General features: G+C 39.5%; 1 protein-coding gene across 1 annotated transcript; it reads right to left on the reverse strand.

The window, feature by feature from the left end:
• Positions 1–1661: 1661 nt before the first annotated feature.
• GLYATL3 (glycine-N-acyltransferase like 3) lies at positions 1662–22277 on the reverse strand. Its single transcript, XM_055574663.1, has 6 exons — positions 22160–22277; positions 15437–15549; positions 11845–11952; positions 11308–11434; positions 7367–7490; positions 1662–3216 (listed from the first exon to the last, which is right to left on the reverse strand). Exons 2-6 carry the CDS (start codon positions 15512–15514, stop codon positions 2790–2792), a joined length of 864 nt encoding a protein of 287 aa, XP_055430638.1. The 5' UTR covers positions 15515–15549; positions 22160–22277; the 3' UTR covers positions 1662–2789.
• Positions 22278–25164: the final 2887 nt, after the last annotated feature.

The raw sequence follows: 25164 nt of genomic DNA on the forward strand, positions 1-25164 counted from the left end.
AAGTACTATTATCTAGGTACTTCAGAGAGGAGCTCAAGTAGAGGATGTGGGGAAAGGCCTGTTCCCCTCCCTGCAAAGGCCCCATGGGGTCCTGCTCAGTTACATTAGAGTTTAATGCAATAAGCGAAAACTAGGTATTATCACAGACAACTGAAAGACAGGTAATTTATAGTTCTTTCATGTTTTTGTAAAAATTAAAATCACCAAACAAAAATTTGTGACAGAATTGCAAAGTGAGTAGAAACAAAGCTTGTGTTGCTGGATAAGATTCTGTTCTAGAGGATATATAAATGTCTTCCGAACTGCTGTGTCTTATCCTGCTCCCAAAGTTTGAGCAGACTGAATTCTCCGTTCCTCCTCTGTATTTCTTCTCAGTGGGTCTGATGCAGAGAGAACTCTTATCCTCACTCAATGCAAAGACAATTGCAAAATCCAGTCAGCATCCACCCTGAGCAGACAAGCACACACCTCACAGTAGCTGAGGATGTTGTCTCTACTGAGTCCCCAAAGAGTTCCAAGCTGCTCGAGAGGCCAATAATAATTGAAAGTCCAGGCCTCATGGGACTTCCCTGGTGGTCCAATGGTTAAGACTCCATGCTTCCAAAACAGGGGGCACAGGTTCAATCCCTGGTTGGGAAACTCGATCTCACATGCTGCTACTAAAACCTGTCATGGCCATACACACACACACACACAAAGTACAGGCTTCAGAATCTGACAAACCAGGCTCTGATCATGACTTCAAATCTCCATAAATCTTAACGAGTCATTAAACCCCTGAGCCAGACTCCCCATAATAAAATAAACACACACATATATTTATTACACATAAGTATATATAAAATTTGGCACAATTATCAGCATGCAGTTAAGTGTTAAGTAAACAGTAGGCACATTATCATTAGGAAGAAATAAGGCACAAGGCTGTATTAATGAGACTATGTACCAGGTGGGAGTAACCCTCTGTTCATTAGTGCTATAGATACTGCATGTCCCTGGGGTGGAAATTAGACCACATTCTCCTGAGAGACTTATGGACTCCAGTTCCTTAGAACTCTTCCCTCCAGCCCCAAGGATAAGTCTCTAGGTAACCACTGGCTCAGGATGACCTAAGCATATATTCACTCCCAAGGAATCGTTTTCATTATAACTGAAGCTCTCCTTCAGCCAGTTTACTTTTCTTAGAAAAGTGAAAGTGAAGTCACCCAGTCGTGTCTGACTCTTTGCGACCCCATGGATGGTAGCCTACAAGGCTCCTCTGTCCATGGGATTTTCCAGGCAAGAGTACTTGACTGGGCTGCCATTTCCTTCTCCATTACGTTTCTCAGAATAAACACCTAAAATTTAGATTTCCTCTTATCTTTGTAGTTGAGATTTGTGTAACCTCTGCACAATAAGAAACCATATAAGCCATATATTTTCTATATGGCTAAGTCAACTTTAGCCAGACTAGACAAATCCAACCATTGTTTGTGTCAGCTTTTATTGCAGATAGAAGAACACAGCCTGTGATGTTTATCTCTTCCTTTACTGTCCTTGAAAGATACACAGACAGAAGAAATTGGAACCCAAATTAAAAAAAAAAAAATACTGACAAGAATAAAAGATGAAGGAGATGTTGATTTTATTATTTAATCATTTAAACTTCTTTTACATTTCCTAAAAAGATACATGGTCTAGTGAAAAGAAAACAGCTTGAAATCAACATAACACCATTCTGGCTCAACCTCTAGCACCGGTTATCTATATAATCTTGAAGAAGTCATTTGTTTTCTTTTGTCCACAAATATTCATATGTAGTGAGAATAAACTAAAGTTTATTATCTTACCACGATTCTCTGAGTATTACATATGCATACAGAAGTAAGAGGTGAAAATATATGTATAAGTATGTTTATATTTGCATACCAAACGCACACTTACATAAACAGGCCTCTTAGTTTTCCATAAGAAAGCTGATAATGAACAAGGGGACTGGAATAGGTGATAGGCAATGTCCAGTCTTATGCTGATAGCATCTGCTTCTAGCTTTTAAAATGTTCATGTGTTCATTCCTCCATCCAAGGCAACTGAGAAATGGAAACTTGCTGGAAATACAAATTTTCAGGCCCGACCTCAGACCCATACTCAAACTTAACTGAATCAGGGGCTGTGGGGAGAGACTCAGCTAGCTTTGTTGCAAGCTGCCCTCCAGGTGATTCTGAAGTGCACTAAAATGTGAGAACCACTACATTTAAACATTCCCAGGGAAGAACTATAGGCTAGAGGAGAGACAGGAATTAAAGGGGGGAGGGGGGAAGGCAGGATAGTCTATAGAGATCCTGAGCCACAGGTGGTAGGAAGAGATTTGGGGAGACAGAGCAGTGGCAGGCACAGGAGAGGGTTATTTACGGTTGTAGGACACTGGTGTGGTTGTAGAAAAGCAGGCATCAGCCCAAGGGAAATAATAATGCAGTATCCAGGTACTCCCATGTTAGTCATTGGTTCTCATGCAGTCATTTCTACTCCTGTGCTAAGACTGATGGCTTTAGAACCTTCTTCCTGCAGTGGATCCTAAAGGAAGATAGTTATCCTCTTTCTAGTCACAGCTGTTTCTGACCTCTATCGTCACTACCATAGAAATTTGAGACAGGGAGAGTTAGGGCTTCCCAGCCTAAGCCTGTTTGTCTTCTGGCCTTTTTCAACAATTTAAAGTCCCCCTGGTTCTAGTTTTAATTTTTCCCTCATTGGCAGCTAAGGAATGTGTGCATATTCAGAAAAAGGAAGCGAACTCCTGGAGTTCCAATGGGCTAGGGGTGAACTTGCCCGGAGAAAGCTGGAGGGGTGAGAATCAGCCTATGGAACCGACAAGGCAAGAAGTCGCTGTGGATGCTCTTACCGAGGTTAATGGATGCAGTGTTGTCATCCACGATGTTGCCTTGACAGGGGAATCCCCGGCTTTGCAACTTTCTGGCCAACATGAGGATCACCAGCCGATTATAACCTTTCCTGCGATGCTCAGGCATGGTGTAGCCATGGCACATGGTGGCAAACTGGTCCATCATAGACCAAGACAGGGGGTTCCCCTTATCATCACGGACACACACACTGGGGAAGCAGGAGATGAGGCTGGTGATGTACCGGCGACACTGTTCATTGCCGCCCCGAGACCAAGTCTGGTTGAGTAAGTCAACATCAGCAACACTCAGGGAGGTTACTTGTACGGAAGAATTCATTCTTGAAGAAAATGACATGGGAAGAAATATGAACTCGGGATCATATGACGACATACAAGTATTTCTCTCTTTTTTATTCACTTCAAACCTTGCGGGATCCTAGTTCTTCCGCCAGGGATCAAACCTGGCCCCAGCAGTGAAAGCACCCCATCCCAACCATCAGACCTCCAGGGAATTCCCCAACTACTTCTCTTTTTACATTGATTCAAACTGAGAAAGCATCTTGGAGATAGTGCCTAGCAAATACTAGCATATTTTCAATAAATAAGAATCCATCACTTACCACTTGCAAACATCTTTTAGGATTTCATTTCTAACAGGATGAAACACTCATTATATTGAGTCTAAGTCTTTCCTTCAAATTTTATGCCCACTTGTTCTTGTCCTCAGAATAGATGAAGGCAAGGATTTCATTTTTCTGGAAAACAAACCTCAGACTTGTTCTTATTAAGTCCTGAGTCTGCTGACACCCTCTCTGAGGCCTTGAACAATTCCAGATACTTGAGCCTCTAATCTTTTTCTTGATAATAATAAATGTTTTAGGATAGGACTCCTACATTTATGCAACCATGTCCACAAAACAAATATAAAGTGCATAATGTTCTAGGCATTTGTAGGTGCTTAAGAAATGCTAGCTCTTTCAGACCTTTCCCTAAACATTCTGGAAAAAGATTTCAAAATCCATGGGCCTTAAGATTAAAAAAAAAAAAAGGACAGAAATTATTGCAGTTTCTAAGAACTGACACAGGTTATTTAGTTCCAAGTCTCTGGGGGCTGGTTGTGTTTTGAATTTTCTTTCATGCTTGAAGTTATCAATATCCAAAGATAATCCCCAGTTAAGAGGTTACTGATGTCTTTCTCACTACGTCCTTTTTTAAAATATTTGTTTGACTGCACCAGGTCTTAATTTCAGCATGTTGGATCTTTCAGTTGCAGCAGGTGAGATCTAGTTCCCGAGCAGGGATTGAACCTGGGCACCCTGAACTGGGAGCATGAAGTCTTAGCCACTGGACCACCAGGGAGGTCCTGTACCATGTCCCTCTTTATGAAGTAAAAGTTTGTGTTTTCTTTTATTAGTGGTTATGCAATGTTAGCTCATATTTCAGGTATTCTGTGAGACCTGGAGCTGGGCCATTCACCTAACCACTAAGCAGGGGGAAAGAATATAAATAAATGCAAGCAATAACTGGCTTAACAGGATTTTTTCATTTAATTCTCGAAAATAGACTTCCAAACAAAGTCAAGGAAGCTTCAGGTAGTGATGTCACTATAAATAAAAACACTAAACCATGTGTTTCAGGAGGGACATTCGAGACAATGACCTGTGAAGGGTGGGTATCCAAAATAAAGTGTACAAATTTGGATAATGATTTAGGTTTTAAAGACAAATTGTCTAACTTCCTATGCAGAAAGGAACAATTCAAGTAAAAATTTGATTTAAAAAAGTCTGACAGGGGATTGAAGACAATTTTAAATAACATCTCAGGGATACGACAGCAAACAGAGTTGCTGTTGAGTAGCTCAGTCGTGAGCGGCTCTTTGCAACCCCATGGACTGCAGCATGTCAGGTCTCCTTGTCCTTCACTATCTCCTGGAATTTGCTCAAACTCATGTCTATTGAATTGGACAGACTGTGGGAAACTCTAAAGGACAAATAGCGTGATTTTTTTTTTCAATCAAAAATAACATAAGAAATAAAAAAAGATGAAAGGGGTACCTGTCTGTCAAAAGAAACTTAAGAGAGATGTTAACCAGTTGCATATAATAACCAGGTGCTTATTCAAAACAAATAAAGTGCTCAAAGTTTTATGATAATTGGAGAAATGTGACTACTAACAGGTCATTTTATATTTAGGAAATAGTGTTCACAAAATTTTAAGGAAAGAGCTAACAAAGCAGGCTCGAGGCCACTGTTTTTAGAGAACCTGCTTGCCAGGTTGGCCTTTGGCTAGGTGGCTGGTAATTTGGATTTCTGGGGAAGTCCTGCCATTCTCAGAACGGGTCAGAGTGGTTAGCTTGGCCTGTTTGTACAAGTGATGTAATTTATGCTGAACACCTCTTTTCCTCCTGGGAGCCTAGGAAATTGGTGCGTGCTTGGCAGAGGGTACCTCCAGTAAAAAAATTTTATCTGTGTTGTCACAACTCATTGCTGGGAATCAAATGCATACTGCGTGACTCTGCTCAGGGAGGCCTCTGGGAAGCTTGTGCCTGGTTTCCTCTGGACTTTGCCAAGGCACCTTTTTCCCCATGCTGGTTTTGCTTTGTATCTTTTCATTAGAATAAGTTATAGCCATGACTAAATATATTGAGTCCTGTGAGTCCTCTTAGCCAATCACTGAACTTGTGGGTGGTCTGGGGGACCCCTGACACAGAGGTGATATTACTATTGCACTTTAATAAAAAAAATTCTTGGGAATTCCCTGAGTGAATTCAATGTGTTCACTTTTGGGGCCAGGGTTCGATGCCTGATGGAGGATCTATTAATAAGATCCCACAAGCCATACTATGCTGTGCTTAGTTGCTCAGTCATGTCTGATTCTTTGTGACCCCATGGACTGTAGCCTACCAGGCTCCTCTGTCCATGGGGATTCTCCAGGCAAGAATACTGGAGTGGGTTGCCATGCACTCCTCCAGGGGATCTTCCCAACCCAGGGATCGAGCCTAGGTCTCCCGCATTGCAGGTGGATTCTTTACCATCTGAACTACCAGGGATTAATAAGATCCCACAAGCTGTGAGGCCTGGCCAATAATAATAATAATAATTATTATTATTTTGGAGGTATAATATTTAAGTATAATGGAATAATATATAAGATATTTCCTTTAGAATAAATCAAGGGGTGGGAAAGCTAGAGGTCTGGATAAAAGATTTCTAATAATTCTTGTACTTTTTGAAAATATACATGTATATTTAATGAGCACAAGCTTGGTTATATTTTTTAAATTCAATTAATAGGAAAATGTATTGTTGAAAAGGTTACAGTTGGAATTGAACAAAGGACAAACAAAATTGAGAACTGCGTTATTTTGTGATTGAAAGAGGCAGGGGTTTAAGATTTTTTTTAAGTATATTGGTTTTGGAGGTTAATTACACTAGTTTCTCAACTCTTGTGTTTGAAAATTTTCATGACTGAAAAAGTAACAATAGAATCCAGTTGCTTTATGTGACTTAAAGTGTCCCTTCTTTTCTAGGTTTAGTCTTGTTTTGCTCAATAATTACTTCAACATACACCACAGAAGTGGAGAAAGTAACATTCACTGAAGTGGTTACTTTTCAGGTATCAAGTTTCATTTGCTTACAAGAAACATGCAAAGAAGATATTATACATCAGTTTTTAGGAAGAATTGACTGAGGCTCAGAAAGGTAACCTGGAGAAGAAACTGGCAACTCTCTCCATTCTTCTTGCCTGGAGAATCCCATGGACAGAGGAGGCTGGCAGGCTGGAGTTCACGGGGTTGCAAAGAGTCAGACACACTGAGCGACTAACACACACACACACACACACACACAGAGAGAAAGGTAAGGCAAAATGGAAAGTAACTAGTGCATGACAGATCAGGGACCACAAAGTAAAAGAATGCAGATATAAACTAACACATGTTCTGAAGGGCTGGATCCTGGAATTAGACTTCTTTTGATTGTTTCTGGCTCTACAGTTTGCTCCTGTGTGTTATTTCAATTCTGTTTAAAAAGGGAATAATAATGGTACTGCTTTATAGGGTTGTAGAAAGGATTCAAGAGGCCATGTATTTAAAACTTTAAAACATTTAGTGCCTGGCATAGAAGACACGTAAGTCAGTTAAACAACTTCATCCCTGAAACAACAAAAAACAATTATAACCACCTTGGGTGCAGACAGCAGAAGTTATTTAGAATTATTTGAAGGAGGAGGATGCCCAAGAAATGACTTTTTTGTGTATTCTGTGAAAAAACTGTCCATAGTTAATTACTATGGAGAGAGACACAGATTTGATTTTGCAGGAAATTATGAGCAGTCAAGCACAGCAAAAAGGAAAAGAGTAAACACATACACACATTTAGATTCAGTCACCTAAATCCAATATTCCTTAATGGTATTAAGTACTCCAGGTACTGCAGTTTGTACTGCCATAGCATAAGTTCTCCCCCAGAGGAAGCTTGGTTTACGTACAAGAAACTGGTGTCTATAGTTGAAATCGGAGGTAAGCAAGAGGCCTTGAAGGAAGCTAGCTTTACATCCACCTGCTTTGAGTCAGCAACAGCTTTGGAAACATCATATAATTCACTCTGCAGCCCTATATGTGGAAACACACAATGAAAAAAAAAATGTGGACGCTTTATCTGAAAATGCCAAAAGGAAATTTGTTTTAGTATTCCTATACTTGGTATCATCAATACCACCAGCTTCCCACCTTGTATTATCCTAACCACTGTGTATTCATACATATATTATCAGAGCTACTCCTTTGTCTGATTTTCAAGTCTTGTATGAGATTTTCAAATTTCCATGTTGATCATGATCTTCCATGGGATTTTCTGATGGGACTATCCCTTAAGAATTTGTAATGCTTTATGGGAACTTTTTATTTTCCTGACTTCTCAGATTGATCTTAAGCCCCTGAGGGTAAGGGATGCTCTGGAAGTATTAAAGAGCTTCAATTTATTTGGCAGGGCAATCTTACTTTAAAGACTGTCTTTCAGTCTCCTGCCTAAACGCCCGTCACAGCAACGTCAATATATAAACTTAGACTGGTGAGGTTTATTCTGAACTTAACCACCCAGCACTCACTCATTTGTCATAGCTATACTGTATTCTCTATAAACCTTTATTCAGTACTTGTTGTAAGTAAAGTACTGTGCTGGGCATAGCTTCAGATCGGGACACAAGAATGGCATGGTCTCTGTTCTGATAGTAATTACAGCATGACAAGGGGCTTGTTTACTTAAAACTGACTGTCTGCTTCTCCAAATCCTGATCTGCTCTGTCCTTTCCATTCTGGCTGCTGATTGCTTAAATGCTCTGGAAATTGACTTTCCCACTTCCTTTCATATCTAATTGCTTGTTTTCTTCTCCTAGGAAATCACTTCTTGAAGAAAACATGAATGGCAGGTCCTGGTGAACATAGACTGTGCTCTGAGCCTCGGCTTCTCCATCAGGGAGTTAAGTCTAAGAAAAGATAAGCAAGTCTTCAAGTTAATGCTATTAAAATCATAGATGCTGTGGCTAGCACTCCATATTAAAACACTGAATTACATCTAAGTGGTAGTGAGCTGTGTTGACTCAAATTGTGGATGGTAGTTCCAACAGAATTTTTTTCTTCTAAGTTAGACTGAGTCAATTCTTTCTAAAGGTCATCCTAACATTAAAACAAAACCTTTTAGACTTTTCAGATGTAACAGGTAACAAAAACTGCGTAAAAGGGACAGCTTAATTAAAAATAATTACATACATTTTGACTACTTCTAAAGCCACAGAATAGAATTTGATGAGCTCCCTTCTATGTATCACTCTCCCAATCTTTTAATCACAATTCCTTCTCTCTCCTCCAAAAATAATCATTATAACAATTTTTAAGATAACCATTTTTTTGTTTTCTTTACAGTTTTATTATCCAAGCCTGCATCCTTAAACACTGTAGTTTGATTTTGCCTACATTTTGTCTTGTGAGTCTTTTCATAAACAGATCTTCTTTCGATTCCCACTAAACTCCTCTCTCCCCACTTTAAAAGCTTCTTTTGTTGGAGAATCCTGATTGTTAGGGCCCTTTAATCACCAAACAACAGGATTTGTTGTTTAGATTTTGCTGATCATCTCTCCATGGTGCTCTGGATCATGTCCTTCTATCTGTTGACAGGGTATCATTTTTAACAAATGATTTTCTCCTTTCTCCTTGAGAAAGGAATCTCCACTTCTTGTTCTGCTATTGACCACTCCACCTCCTTAGAAGGGGAAGGGTTGCTAACTAAATAAGCCAGAACTTGGGACATTTTTTTGGTTCATAGTTACCAGTGAGCAGGCGTTTGAAACTTTCAGGCTGGTGCTCATATAGACAAGCTCTCTCGTCCATGCAACTAGCAGTGAGCAGCAAGCAGGGCCTGTCTGGGCAATTATGCATGTTTTTGTTTTCTGTGTATGGCAAACACAAGGAGTTTGGCTCCTCTGAGTCCATTAGAGGATTAACCCTGATTTAACATTGTTTATGGATGGTTCTTAGATTAAAAATGACAAAGGCATTCCTATGCAGGGTGTGTTCTTACTCTAAACACCCAGTACTGAAGCAGCTTCACTGGCTAAATCGTGATCTATCCACAGCCCAACTAGTAGTTCTGACCTAGCCTGCACTTAGGAAGAGAGTAAAAGGCTGTTTATATGTAGCTGATAGGCTTTTAGGGAGACGAAGGCAATGGCAACCCACTTCAGTACTCTTGCCTGGAAAATCCCATGGACGGAGGAGCCTGCTAGGCTGCAGTCCATGGGGTCGCTAAGAGTTGGACACGACTGAGCGACTTCACTTTCACTTTTCACTTTCCTGCATTGGAGAAGGACATGGCAACCCACTCCAGTGTTCTTGCCTGGAGAATCCCAGGGACGGGGGAGCCTGATGGGCTGCCGTCTATGGGGTTGCACAGAGTCGGACACGACTGAAGCGACTTGGTAGTAGTAGTAGTATGATTTAGAGATGTTATAGAAATGGCACCTTTTTAGGTTCTCTGAATAACAATAGTAAAGACCCTGATGACTTCTTAGAAGCTATTCAGTGTCCTAAAGAGATTACAGTTCTTACCACAGAAACCTACAGTTGAGACCACATCAGAAGTCAAGAGCCGGTATTGCTCTACATGGTAAATGAGGGGTTTTACCATTCCAGCTATACTAGGTGCTATAATTCACATCTCTCCCCACCAAACCCTCAGGAAAGATGACTATCAATTAAAATGAGTGTAACTCACAACTAATAGCTCAGCCTTCTAAAAAAAGTATTGGCAATTAGAGGGATGGTCTCTCCATAATGATGAATTCAGGGGATTTGAGGATATTAAGCAATAATACCAAAATCCATCCAGTTACTGCCATGACTTTTCACATCAAGGGGGAGATATACTCATTTCCATATTAAAGTAATCCTGGTGAGATTTTTCTAAATTAATTAGATAAGCAAGTGGTTGACTTATGCCTCACTTCTAACCAGCATAACAGGGGTAAATCTGTAAATGTGTGAGAGAGTTTAGAACTGCCTCTATAAAGTCTTTTTGAGCATTTGCAAGGGGATTTTTTTTTTTTTAATATATACAACATCTCAAGTTTTTAGGTTATGAATTTATATAAATCATTATAGGTGGACAGAAACTTTTCTTGTAGAGGGCTTCAGCTACTTCTGGCTGATAAAAATGACCAGAATTTATATATCTAAATGGGGGTTCCTACCTTCTTGTCAAATGATCAAGGAACTCATTTCACTGGAAGAGCTATACACAGTAACTTCATTGCCTATATCAACTCCCAATCATTATAAAAAGTTGAGAGAGCAAGTGATACACTGAAGCCAAAGCTATCCATCCAAATAATCAAAAGTCTTAATCTGTTTCAGTCTTGGCCTGAAGTTCTTCCAGAAGCGTTGATGGTTATGCAGTTATCTCCTTGGAGCCCACATATACTCTTTCCTTATAAAATCATTTCAGTTTATCCTATGCAGACCGGTTGATTATCTTTTTCAAGAATCATTTGCTTTAGAAAGAAGAAAGGCTTACCTATTGGCTTAGACTTAAATTAGATTTACTTTAAAAGGTTATGATAGGAAAGGGTTAGAAGTAATAAGGAGAAATATCCTGTGATATTCACCAATACCATTTTTTGAAAGAAAAAAAAAATCACTTAAAAACAGCTTAATTTAAATGGCCTCTGCCAAACCCAAAGGCCAAATCTCATTAAAAAAAAAAAAAAGTATTGCTATAAGACTGTAATACATAAGCTGTTAATATATAAAATGTATGTAAGTGTATTTGTACATATGTGTGCTTATATGTGTGGAAAGTGTGTCATATTTATATATCTGAGAGATATGACAAAAAGAAGAAAAAAAATGCCTGTCTAGTGTCTTGTACTTGACCCACCTTGTATTTGAAAGACTTGGTCCCAGTTGATAACACCATGTTCTTCCAACAGCTGTCGGTAAGCATTGACATCTTTGTAGAACACAGCATAGGCATTAGTATAATGATCCAGGTTGTCTGTCTCAGCCTAGGACAGAAGACATAATCACAAACAAATAAAACACACCACCTTTGATCACGTGAGCCTCTCCTTTGTCTCAGAGGCAGAATGGGGAGGATGCTGTCTTCTTCAATCTTCTTTCATATTTATCCATATGACCAAAGTCAATGATCATAAGGAATCATCAACCCAGTGGGAAAGCTAGTGTGTACAAGCGTATCTGTTTCATGCTTCTAGGGATTATCAAACACTAGAGAAATCATCCTAGTGACACATTTAGACTGGAGGTTTCCATATGTCTGATACTCTAAAGCCAGTCGAATTAGAAGCTAATGGTGAGGTGTATAGCTTGTTAAGCTATGACGGTTACGATTTCCCCTTTACTTCATCTTTTCATTTCAGTTGGTACCAATTCTTTTTGCCTTTTAAAACTGTACCTCTTTCTGTCGCCGTGTGATGATGGCTTTGAAGTCAGGCCATGAATCCAACACCACTTCCTTTTGAAAGGGATTCCCACGATTTATGTTCATCACTGCTCCATAAACCTGAGGCAGAGAACCCAGAGGAAAAGCTAGTCATATTATTAACCATTTCAGATGCTTATTGCTCTTTTCATTTCTTGTACTACTGCAAAGTTATGGCCATGAGGGGAAATTATAAATATACACACATATATTCATAACCCACACACATATAAACTTCTCCCTTGTTATTTCATCAGTGCACATGGAAACTGTTAAAATGTCTATGACAGTCTATGAAAATGCTCCCAAAACTTAGTGTTTTTGTAGCACAATGGTGAGAGGTACCAAATCAAAAGGCTTACCAGACAGGGACTTGGAACATAGGTTAGTAATACTTAATGAATCAGCGTCTGATATCTAGATTTAGAGTTCATATGCCTTTTAAAAGTTCTATGGATAATTTTGATGTGCAGCTGTTTTTGAAGTTTACTACACTATCTTAAAATCATATGTGAAGTACAACTACTCTTTCAACCCTGAATTACAATTAAATATCAGTTGAGACTGAGATACTATCCCCCAGAGAAAGGCCAAAAAGCATATCCTGCATTTTAGATTTGATAGAGCAGGTCTGTATAAGCATTCCCTGAGGGTTGTAACTATGTCTTATTCACTATTATATCCATGGAGTCTGACAGAGCTGACCAAATTCTTATTGACTAAACAATACTGAAGTATCGTTAGAATTCTGTTCTGTGATTTTTCACATTTTTTTTCCACTAAGAATCAAAGATATCTGTCCCATAAAGCAACTTTCATATGTTATCTCTGTGCTTCTAGAGAAGACAAAGTTGTAGTGGTAAGGATAAGAGCTAAGCTATAGGCCAGTGTTCACAGCAGCGTTTTTGTAATACTGTAGACAGAAACTGGAAACAATATCCAGCAACAGTGGAATAAATAAATAAATTGTGGCATATTCCTACCATGGATTACAAAAGAGCAACATGGTATCGAGCTTGTCCAGCCAAAGAAGCTAAGTTCAAAGAGATACTTACTGTGTGATCCAGTTTATATTACATTCAAAGACAGGCAGAATTAAATGATGACTTTAGAAGCTGATAGTGGTTACTGTGGGAGAACAGGGAAAGATATTGACAGGAAAAGAGTATGGAGTGGGGGAAGAATGGTGTTTGATGTACTGTTCTTTCTTGAATGGAGTAGAAGTTACATAGATATTCACTCTGAGAAAATTCACTGAGCTGTATCATCATGTTTTGTGCACTTTCTAGTGTTATGTGGGTGCGTGCCAAGTTGCTTCAGTCCTATCTGACTCTTTGTGACCCTATGGACATAGCTCTCCAGGCTCCTCTGTCCATGGGATTCTCCAGGAGTGAAGAAATCCTCCAGGGGATCTTCCCAACCCAGGGTCTCTTATGTCTACTGCATTGGCTGGCAGTTTCTTTACCACTAGCATCACCTGGCAAATCCCTGCTAATGTTATACTTCAATGAAAAAAGTTAAATTGTAAGGGCTTCAGAGCCTACATTTTACCTCCTTTATCACTATCTTAATTCAAATCACTCATCTCATCTCAATGCCTAGAAGATGATCCAACTCTCTTCTGTCTTACCCAAACTGGGACCTCACTCAAATTTTCGCATAGACTGTATATTTCCAAATGTAGTCTAATACTAATGCGCAACATGGATCACACTTAGCGAAAATCCACAAACTAAAGTAACCTGGAAGGGTCATGCTTGTTCTCTTCATGATTAAATTCTGGAATTGATGATCTTACGTGTACAGAGTAATACACTTATTAAAATGGTTTCACATGAGGAAAGCATAATCCGTATTCAAGAATGTAACTTAAACATGATTGAAATGTTCACAAGTTTAGAAGAAAAAAGAAACCTCTTTACAACATTCAGAGTCTGAAAAAATAACTAGTTTGTAAAAGATCAGAACCAACTGAAAGCTTTGGCATTGGTTGAAACCACAGGAGGAAGGAGAGGGTGGGATAAATTGAGAAACTAGCATTGACATATATACGTTATCATGTGTAAAACAGATAATTAATGGGAAGCTGCAATATAACACAGGGAGCCCAGACTGGTGCTCTGTGACAACCTAGAGGTGTGGAATGGGATGGGGGAGGAAGGCTTTACAGGGAGGGCCCCTAAAGAATCAGTCTATATAATATAGAATCAGCCTATATTATGACTGGTTCGTGTTGTTGTATGGCAGACACCAGCACAACATTGTAAAGCAATTATCCTCCAATAAGAAAACAAACAAATTCTTTCAATAATTTATTCATCCAAAGAGTGAGTGTTGAGGGGGGATGCAAAGTGGCTAGGAGGGAGTAAAGATGCTAGAGGAATGAGCAGGTAGAGCTTGTGAAGGAAATCTGGAAGGTTATTTAAACATTTAAGCCTAAAGACTTCGCTGGTGGCTCAGACAGTAAAGTGTCTGCCTACATGTGGGAGACCTGGGTTCAATCCCTGGGTCGGGAAGATCCTCTAGAGAAGGAAATGGCAACCCACTCCAGTACTCTTGCCTGGAAAATCCCGTGGACAGAGGAGCCTGGTAGCCTACAATCCACAGGGTGGCTGAGTCAGACACAAATGAGTGACTAAACTAAATTTTAAGCCTAAAGTGAGATTATAAAATACACAGCTATAAATTCCAGTGGATGGAGGAAGAGGAAACAACTGAGACTATATTTTCTTTATCTTTTTTATTCACTAAAGGACTTAGTGTTTACTTAAAGGGTATTTTGAAACGATGGTCAAAGAACAAAGCCAGGCATTATATAACAAAGAAATCATTAAAGGAGGATAAAGAGATTTAGGGACAAAAAGACTCAGGGTAGGAGAAATAAGAAATCAGGAGCAAAGAGCTCAGCAGCTAGGAAAGAGGAGATTTCTCATAAAGGTGTCTATCTGTGCCTATACGGTTCATTTCCTTAATTCTTACTTCAGATGGTGCTGTGAGAGGCAAGCATTTCCAAAAAACACTCAATTTGAAATGTGATAATCTGGATTTAAATCTGAATTCTAGCACCTGGAAATGGGGAAGTTATTTAGTAATATTATCTATAAAATTTTAATATAAATATATGCCTATTCAGAGGTTTTAATATTACAGAGGAATTAATTTTAGAGGGGGATTGATTAGGTGTTTTTGAAGCTCAAATGAGATAATGTGAAAGATATTAAAAAAAAAATTATACATACCATTCAGGCCAAGTCAACTAATCTGAATTTAGAAGTCCCTTCTGCCATTTAATAAAATTTAGAACTGAAATTTATTTCATAAATAGTTCAGTCCAGCACAGCCTGAATTTTCCTAGAAGGTATCTAGCAAGACTGTCAAAAGTATAACTAACTGCAATGTATCCCCCATCCATTGAATCAGTCTCTAGAAGGAGAGGATTGGGAAACTGTATGTTTACCAAGTACTCCCAGAGTCTTACCATTAGGAAAATTTGGGAAACAGCTGTAAGTCTGATGTTATTTCACAGATTAATAAAATGAAGATAGAACTATTCAATGTTTCATACCTTGAGTGATTCAGGAAAGTGACTCTTCAGCATTTTTTCCAGGAGCAGTAATTTGGTAGAACAGTTAAGAACCTGCATCTTCTCTGGAGAGTGGAGAGCTAGTAATTCCACACCTATTTAAAAACATGAAAGGATGTATTTAATTTTTGTCTGTTAATATTTAAATCTACCCAGAAAGATCCTTGAAGCTTTTTGTTTGTCTTTCTGGTTCGTTTCTTTGTTTGTTTAAACTGGGCTTCATTCACTTTTTCTCATATAAAATGATATGGTGGCTACAACTGGAGCCGGGGTCTTCTGCAGAGAAACTCTGGTGTGGGTCTTAAGATGGTCGGTGAATTCCTAATATGAAGACTTGGTGAATACCATCTCTTTCAGGAGTGAGCTAGATGTAAGTCTTGGAAATGGCATCAAAAGTTATTTAGTGGTTAGAACTCCCTGCTTTCACTGCCAAGGACATGGGTTCAATCTTTGGTCAGGTAAATATGATTCAGCAAGTGCATCCAAAAAAAAAAAAAAAAAAGGGAAAGTTGCCCATGGAGGCAGTACAGACCCTGGCAGAGGTACAGAAAGTCACCAGTTCAAGCTATTGTCAGTAACTTCTTAGACACAGGGGCTGGGATGATGCTAGTGCCGCTGGGGACAGGGATGTGGTACTCCAGGACAAAGCCAGAGCATCCAGTCACCTTGCAAGGGTTGGGTATGGAGCTTGTCAGTCTCCCCAGTAGCCTCACTGCATAGGGATAAGGGTGCAATTCTTTTTTTTTTTTTAATTAGAGTGTAATTGGTTTACAATGTTGTGTTAGTTTCTGCCATATAATGAAGTGAATCAGCTATATGTATACATTATCCCCTCCCTCTTGGACCTCCCTCTCACCCCCTCAATCGCACCCATTTATGTCGTCACACAGCACGGCGCTGAGCTCTCTGTGCCCTACCGCAGGTTCCCAGTAGCTATCTATTTACATATGGTAGTGTATATATGTTGGGCTTTCCTGGTAGCTCAGCTGGTAAAGAATCCGCCTGCAACGCAGGAGACACCAGTTCTATTCCTAGGTCAGGAAGATCCCCTGGAGAAAGGATAGGCTACCCACCCCAGTATTCTTGGGCTTCCCTGGTGGCTTAGATGGTAAACCATTTGCCTGCAATGCGGGAGACCTGGGTTCAATCCCTGGGTTGGGAAGATCCTCTGAGGGAGGGCATGGCAACCCGCTCCAGTATTCTTGCCTAGAGAATCCCCATGGACAGAGGAGCCTGGCGGCCTACAGTCCATGGGGTCGCAAAGATTCGGACACCACTGAGCAACTAAGCAAAACACAGTGTATATATGTCAATCCTAATCTTCCAAATCATATCATCCTTCCCTTCCCCCCACTGTGTCCCCATGTCTTTTTTCTACCTTTGGGTTGCTAGTCCTGCCCTACAAACAGGTTCATCTGTACCATTGTTCTTTTTTAAGATTAATTCTGAATGCCACCTTCCTCTGAAGAGGGAAGAAATAGAGAGAGAAGGAGGCCCTGGAATGTGTCAATCAGAACCACTGGAAATGGGAAGTTCACAAAACTGGATCCTGGGGAGATGTGAGTGTCTACACTGGGTTAAGCCTTCCATTACACATGTTCACTGTACTCTGAATTCTTCCTTCAGGACATGCCAGCAGTTGCAATTTACATTTATTTGTATTTTCTTTGGTATAAGCCTGTCTTAAGTAGCCTGTGAGCTGCATGAAGAAAGACCCATGTCTGCTCTGTGCTCCACTGTATCCCCAGCACCTACCACAGGGCCTGGCATATAGTAAGGGTTGCTGAAAGTAGTTGTTGAATGCATGATATGAAGCTCAGAGGAAAGTCTTAGGTTAAGTAGGGAAACTTCTTTTCACAATGTGGGGCAAAGACAAGAGAAAAACTTGAGTGGGTCAGGTGGTTAAGAGGAGAGAAATACCTAGCTTAAAGATGAATCAGATGTGAGCAAAGGCTGAGGCTCATTTTAGTCCGATAAAATTAAGGGATGTAAAGGGCCTAATGGAGAAGGCAATGGCACCCCACTCCAGTACTCTTGCTTGGAAAGTCCCATGGACGGAGGAGCCTGGTAGGCTGCAGTCCATGGGGTCGCTAAAAGTCAAACACGACTGAGCAACTTCACTTTCACTTTTCACTTTCATCCATTGGAGAAGGAAATGGCAACCCACTCCAGTATTCTTGCCTGGAGAATCCTAGGGATGGGGGAGCCTGGTGGGCTGCCGTCTATGGGGTTGCACAGAGTCGGACACGACTGAAGTGACTTAGCAGCAGCAGCAGCAGCAGCAAAGGGCCTAAATGTAATGTATGCAACTCCATTCATTCTTATACAACTGCATTTTGTAGATTTTGGGGGCTCTGTTTCATGGCTTTTTGTTTCCAAGAAAAATTTTTTTCCCATATTTCCAATCAGGTCTTGACTGAATTAGAGAAAAAAAAATTTTTTTTAATTTTAATTTTTAAAATTTAAAAATAGTGTGATAGAGCTTATCCAACTTACTCTTGTTCCCTACCCTGAGCAGCCAGGCTCTTGGATGCAAAGATAACTAAACGTTGAGAACCTGGGCTTCTGCTGGATTATTTCTTTACATTTTTCCAGACAGAGAAAGCTACTTGACTTCTCTATGTGGCATCTCTGTGTGGCTATGAGATACTCAGAATGTATGACTGTGGATTTATTTAAAATCCATTGTCATAGAACTCTCTCATATAGTTTATGTGAGTCTGAACTTCTAAGAAGCATGTTTCTTATGGTCCAGGCCCCTGGGCTCCAGTCCACTAGTGGTATGTCTGAAGTGTTTGCATTCCCAGCAAGAGTCGGAAAAGATATGAAGGATTAGATGTCCCTGATGGCTCAGACGGTAAAGTGTCTGTCTACAATGCGGGAGACCCGGGTTCAATCCCTGGGTTGGGAAGATCCCCTGGAGAAGGAAATGGCAATCCACTCCAGTGCTATTGCCTGTAAAATCCCATGGACAGAGGAGCCTGGCAGGCTGCAGTCCATGGGATTGCAAAGAGTCGGACACGACTGAGCGAATTCACTTCACTTCACTTCAAGGCAGTCAGCAAATCAGGCTTCTGGGCCTTAATACTTGTAGTCTGAGCCAATATTAGAAACTGAAAAGAGGAAGTTTTCAGAGTTGAGGTTGAACAGAGAAAGAAGTATAGCCACTATCTCCTCATCCTTGTATCTGCTAGACTTTTCACTCACCTCATCTCGAAATGCAATCTTAACTTCTTAGTAAATCCTTAGGTTAAACACATTCACTAATTCTAATTCAGCGGCTTTTGAGAGAAAATAATGAAATGATTTTAAAGGGAAGTTGATCATATTTCTCTCACTAGGTTTGATGTTCAGAGATCTTTTTGTATACAAATACGTAGTAAGGTCGCTAGTGCAAAGAGGAATTCTAAATACTTGTAGCTGATTTGCTTATTAATTGCTTGGTTTGTTCCCTGAAGGATTCAAAACCACTTATACATACAGGAAAAATACATAAAAAATTAAATTAAAATAAAGATTCAGGCTACCGGAAACACAAAGATACAAAAGAAATATGGAGTTACGAGTGAAGTAGGCAGGCAAGGCATATAGAGTACAATCTTGCATGTAGGGTTGATCCTCTTTATTCATGGATTTTATATTTGTGAATTCACCTACTTGTTAAAATTTATTTGTAACTTCAAATCCATACTGACAGTGATCCTGAAGTCATTTGTGGCCACGGACAGGGCAGTTAAAAATTGGAGTCTCCCAATGCAGTCGTGAAGAGATACCCCACACCCAAGGTAAGAGAAACCCAAGTAAGACGGTAGGTGTTGCAAGAGGGTATCAGAGGGCAAACACACTGAAACCATACTCACAGAAAACTAGTCGATCTAATCACACTAGGACCACAGCCTTGTCTAACTCAATGAAACTAAGACATGCCCGTGGGGCAACCCAAGATGGGTGGGTCATGGTGGAGAGATCTGACAGAATGTGGTCCACTGGAGAAGGGAATGGCAAACCACTTCAGTATTCTTGCCTTGAGAACCCCATGAACAGTATGATAAGGCAAAATGATAGGATACTGAAAGAGAAACTCCCCAGGTCATTAGGTGCCCAATATACTCTAATTGGAAAAGACTCTGATGCTGGAAGGGATTGGGGGCAGGAGGAGAAGGGGACGACAGAGGATGAGATGGCTGGATGGCATCACTGACTCGATGGACGTGAGTCTCAGTGAACTCCGGGAGTTGGTGATGGACGGGGAGGCCTGGCGTGCTGCGATTCATGGGGTCGCAAGGAGTCGGACACGACTGAGCGACTGATCTGATCTGATCTGATCTGAATGCCCACATTTTCAATCAGTTGGAGCTGAAGAAGCTGACTTCTTGCTCAAGCTCTCCTACTGCAAACAAGTCCTTTATACATCTAGTTAGTGTCTTTTTTTTTTTTTTTTTTTTTCCCGGTTAGTCTTATTTGGGATTTAGTTCCCGCACCAGGGATGGAACCCGCAACCCCCTGCATTGGAAGCGTGGAGTCTTTAACCATTGGACCACCAGGGAAGTCCCAGTGCCGAGTTCTTTTGCATTTTTTGCTTTTTGTTGGCTATTTCACTGTTTAAAGTGGCCCCCAGGCATACTGCTTAAGTGCTGTTTAGTGTTCCTAAGTGCAAAAAGGCTGTCATGTGCCTTCCTAAAGAAAATGCACATATTGGATAAGTCTCTTTTATGTGTGGGTTATAATGCTCTTGATTGTAAGTTCAGTGATAATCAACAAGATACATTAAGTAATGTGTCTTTAAATGAAAATACACATATAACAAGGTTATGTATTGATCTGCCGATAAAAACCTTGTGAGCAGAGGCTTGCAGGAAAATAATCTTGAATTTTCCTTAGGAGCCATGGTTCAAAAATAATTAAGACAGGTGACTTTTTGAACCTTACCATGAACAATGAAAATCAACTATACTTGCAGGTATGGGTCCGTATTGTACTCTAAGCTTTCTAGCAGCTAACACAAAGAGAAATCAACATGATTAGTTACATGACTCAGACTGCCCATAAAATTATCCTTATACTTTTTACCAGAGCATTTGCTCAAATTTCACTTATTCATTTTTAAATTAAGTCCAGTTCTCTAACTTCTATATAATCAAAACCGACCTTGCTCTGGCTTCAGTTTATCTTTCTAGGCTAAGCAGCTCTTTTGATTCACAAATTTTGCAGGGTCACAGATTGGTGACATTAAAATCAGAGAGACAGTTCTCCCATGGGTTCACACAAAGAGGACACTGTAATTAATACACAACACTAGACAATATCCTTTAGTGAAAAATGATAAATTTCATAAGGATCTTCCTTTTGTTAAAGATGAAGATAAATTTTAAAGCTCACAAAAAAGAAAACAGAAATTCTCAGAGAATAAGAATGAAAAATAGTCTCATAAAATATTTTTTAACATTTGGAATCCCATTAGAAAGTCATAATGACAACTATTAACTCTGAAAAGTGTAAGATCAGAATGTTATATCCTCATGACTCAATTATAAATTCCCTATAATAAGCAAATGTTCTTTAAAAAATTATTTTATTGAAGGATAGTTGATTTATAATGTGCTAAATTCTGCTGTACAGCAAAGTGATTCATTACACATATATGTACATTATTTTTCACTATGGTTTATCATAGGATGTGCTATACAGCAGGACCTTTATCTGTTCTATATACTATAACTTGCATCTACTAATCCCCAACTCCCAATCCATCCCTCCCACCGCCATCTCTTGGCAATCACAAGTCTGTTCTCTATGTTTGTGAGTTTGTTTCTGAATGAACACCTGTTCTTGAGTAGGAGAGTAAAGGTTTGTACCTCCTTTAGCCAAAATTTTATCACTAGCAGAGTCGCTGTCTCAAGGAAAATAATTATACTCACCTAAGTTTTAGGAACTAAGGTTTCTTGAGGCAGTTGGGTGCCCATCAGGACACAGTAAGCAGCTAAAATATGTTATTAGTATTAATCAGACAAAGAAGGCATGACACGCTCCTAGAATTCATTCTTATCAATAAATAAAGCGTAAGGTCTCTGTTTTTATGATGTAATATGCCATTTATGGGCTTCCCTGGTGGCTCAGACGGTAAAGAATCCGCCTGCAATGTGGAAGACTGGGTTTGATCCCTGGGTTGGGAAGATCTCCTGGAGAAGGGAATGGCAACCCACTCTAGTATTCTTGCCTGGAGAATCCTATGGACAGAGGATCCTGGGATGCTACAGTCCATGGGGTCACAAAGAGTCGGACATGACTGAGCGGCTAGCGCAGCACACACCATTTATAATACAATAGTGAATGTTTGTTAAGGAGGAAATGAACTTTTTACAGTACTTGTAATCCAATACTACTGATTATATTTCAGATGATAGGTTTTCTGTTTAGAGGGATTCCTGTCTGTTTCTCTAGTGTGCCCATGTCACAGTGTAAATAATTTTATATTTTGTAGGGCTTTTTTTTTCCTTCATATCAAAACTTAAGAGAGCAAAGAAACAAAAGCACCCCCAAACCCCAAAACAACAGCAAGAAATTATCTTTTCCTGTAAACTTAAATATAGTTTGGTCTTCCTATACAATGTTGAATTTCATCTCTCCTCTTTCTATGTCTCCCATTTCTGCTTGTAGTTATAACCAGTGAGTCGATACTTGTTATTTTAATGAATAAATGCTTACCTAATGTTGAGAGTTCAGTCTGGAACTGAAGTCTTAAACTGTGTGGCAGTGCAGTGTCTCCTTCTCCGTCCAAGGCTGGTTAATTCTTCAACCCTACCTTCCCTAATTAGTTCTACGTGGAAAGAGGAGGGCAAGAGGAAGACAGGGTATCCACAACGGGAGGAAGGGAGGAGTTTATGACATCAGGTGAAAAAAATAACCACGAGTATTTTCATTCCTCCTCTTTCTACCGCATTAAGTTTTATGGTGTAAAAGCACTGAATACTCATTTTGATTGAGAGATGGACGTTTTCTAGACACAAAATCTATCTTTCTGACAGGATACAATGGAAAAGAATAAAGAGGAATGGGACCCAGACAAATAGGATACAATAGGAAGACATTACTGACTGTTTATATATTTTTATCTATTCTGAAGAAAATGATTTTGTTGCTCTAAACTTCCAAGTCTGAAAGAGCGTGATCTCTAAGGAGGCCCCTCATGGAACAGAGTGTTTTTTGAGAATTTTACTTCCTTTGCCTTGGTCTTTCAAATGAAAATTCATTCAGAATTTACTTGGCTCCACTGGCTGCAATTTCAAGCACCATGGGCATCTCAGCACACAATACCTGAGCCTCAGGATAATAAACAGTACGAATGTCTCAGCGGTTTAGAGAGAGAACGTCAATGCGGTCACTTGAGAGGATACTGTTTACCATGTTTAAGTCTGACAAAGTCAAGATCAAACCTAGAGATGTTAGGGCATTCTTATTTGAAGATGTTGGTTAAGTAATAAAATGGGTAGTTGCTAGTTGAAAGTGACCAGAGGAAATTGTTTTAGAGGACAATTACTGGATGTCAAAGTAAGAGCATTTTTGATCCTGGTATACTGATAACTTTAAAAAACAATGTTACCCAGGGCAACCTATACCCATGCATGGTCCTAAGGGACCTATATAAATCTAATCTTTCCTGTACATTATTCGAGGAAAATGGATTTTAAAAAATGAACAGAAGCTGTTATACAACAGAAACTAATTTAGGTATGAAGTATAGTATCAGAGAAAACCTTAAAAAGTCAGGGGTCAAGTTATTTATGGACTTGGAGGGACATAAACCTGTCTTCCCAGGTTTAGAGTACGTGTTCCAGAACAGAAACTTCTATTCTTTTTACAAAGTTCTTTGCTCTCTATTAAACATATGAACTAACTAGAATAGTAGCTTTTTGCCATAGGAAAAATAGCTAAAAAGGAAAAATATATCTTTTCCAGGAAAACTGCATTGGATGAAGATAATCAAACTTGAAATAGGTTCATCAAGTTAACCTAAACTTTTTTTTTTTTTTTTACTTTATTTCTGTACAGTCATTAAGCAAGTAGAACATTAAAGACAAATTTTAATGCAGGTTATCTGAAGCAGAAGCTAAGTGATGCAATCGGAAACAAGAATGGGTAGAATAAGACAAAAAAAAAAATCAAAATGAAACATTGATCATAAAATCCCACAAAATGTGAGAATTTGGGTAAATATATATGTGTGTGTGTGTGTGTGTGTGTATATATATATTTGGGTGTAAAGAAAATTTTTTTCAAATACATTTAATTCTACAGTGGAATGATAGGTTACCAAATATCCATTGCCAAGTGAAATAAATTTTTTTAGATTAATTGGAGGATTATTACTTTACAATATTGTAATGGTTCTTGCCATACATTGACATGAATCAGTCATGGGTGCACATGTGTCCCCTCATCCTGAAACCCCGACCCACCCTAACCTAAACTTTTGACTCTTGAAATTAAAAGGAAAAAAAGAAAAAAAGGGGGGGAAAAGGTTTCTAATGTAAATTTAAGATTTTCTTCTAGAAATCCAACTGAACAAATTCATAATACATATTATCAAATATTTGTACATTGCTGTATTAGGATTCACTCACTAGCTTCAGAACTACCTTTTATTTGTAGCTTATCAGCAAATTCCTAAGAAGTCAAAATTAAATTTTTTTTTCACGTTCTAGCTCTATCACTTACTATTTGAGTGATCTCAGTTACTTAGCTTCCTTTGCCTCAGATTATGCAGGATGTGAATAATGCTGATTACTATGGGGTTTGATCCCCATCAGATCAGATTAGATCAGATCAGTTGCTCAGTCGTGTCCGACTCTTTGCAACCCCATGAATCACAGGACGCCAGGCCTCCCTGTCCATCACCAACTCCCGGAGTTCACTCAGACTCACGTCCATCGAGTCAGTGATGCCATCCAGCCATTTCATCCTCTGTTGTCCCCTTCTCCTCTTGCCCCCAATCCTTCCCAGCATTAGAGTCTTTTCCAATGAGTCAACTCTTTGCATGAGGTGGCCAAAGTACTGGAGTTTCAGCTTTCGCATCATTCCTTCCAAAGAAATCCCAGGGCTGATCTCCTTCAGAATGGACTGGTTGGATCTCCTTGCAGTCCAAGGGACTCTCAAGAGTCTTCTCCAACACCACAGTTCAAAAGCATCAATTCTTTGGCACTCAGATTTCTTCACAGTCCAACTCTCACATCCATACATGACCACTGGAAAAACCATAGCCTTGACTAGACAAACCTTTGTTGGCAAAGTAATGTCTCTGCTTTTGAATATGCTATCTAGGTTGGTCATAACTTTCCTTCCAAGGAGTAAGCGTCTTTTAATTTCATGGCTGCAGTCACCATCTGCAGTGATTTTGGAGCCCAGAAAAATAAAGTCTGACACTGTTTCCACTGTTTCCCCATCTATTTCCCAAGAAGTGATGGGACCGGATGCCATGATCTTCATTTTCTGAATGTTGAGCTTTAAGCCAACTTTTTCACCCTCCTCTTTCACTTTAATCAAGAGGCTTTTTAGTTCCTCTTCACTTTCTGCCATAAGAGTAGTGTCATCTGCATATCTGAGGTTATTGATATTTCTCCCAGCAATCTTGATTCCAGCTTGTGTTTCTTCCAGTCCAGCGTTTCTCATGATGTACTCTGCATATAAGTTAAATAAATAGGGTGACAACATTG

The sequence above is a fragment of the Bubalus kerabau genome, chromosome 3 (genome assembly GCF_029407905.1).
Source record: "Bubalus kerabau isolate K-KA32 ecotype Philippines breed swamp buffalo chromosome 3, PCC_UOA_SB_1v2, whole genome shotgun sequence".
Lineage (NCBI taxonomy): Eukaryota > Metazoa > Chordata > Mammalia > Artiodactyla > Bovidae > Bubalus > Bubalus kerabau.

Bases quoted from the DNA above. Each gene is read 5' to 3' on its own strand.
- GLYATL3 (XM_055574663.1), bottom strand. From the start codon at position 15,514: ATGCAGGTTCTTAACTGTTCTACCAAATTACTGCTCCTGGAAAAAATG. The intron at 11,435-11,844 runs GTACAGTTTTAA...CTTCTGTCCTAG, and splicing joins TCACACGGCGACAGAAAGAG to GCTGAGACAGACAACCTGGA. The intron at 3,217-7,366 runs GTACGTAAACCA...ATTTTCTTCAAG, and splicing joins ACTATAGACACCAGTTTCTT to AATGAATTCTTCCGTACAAG.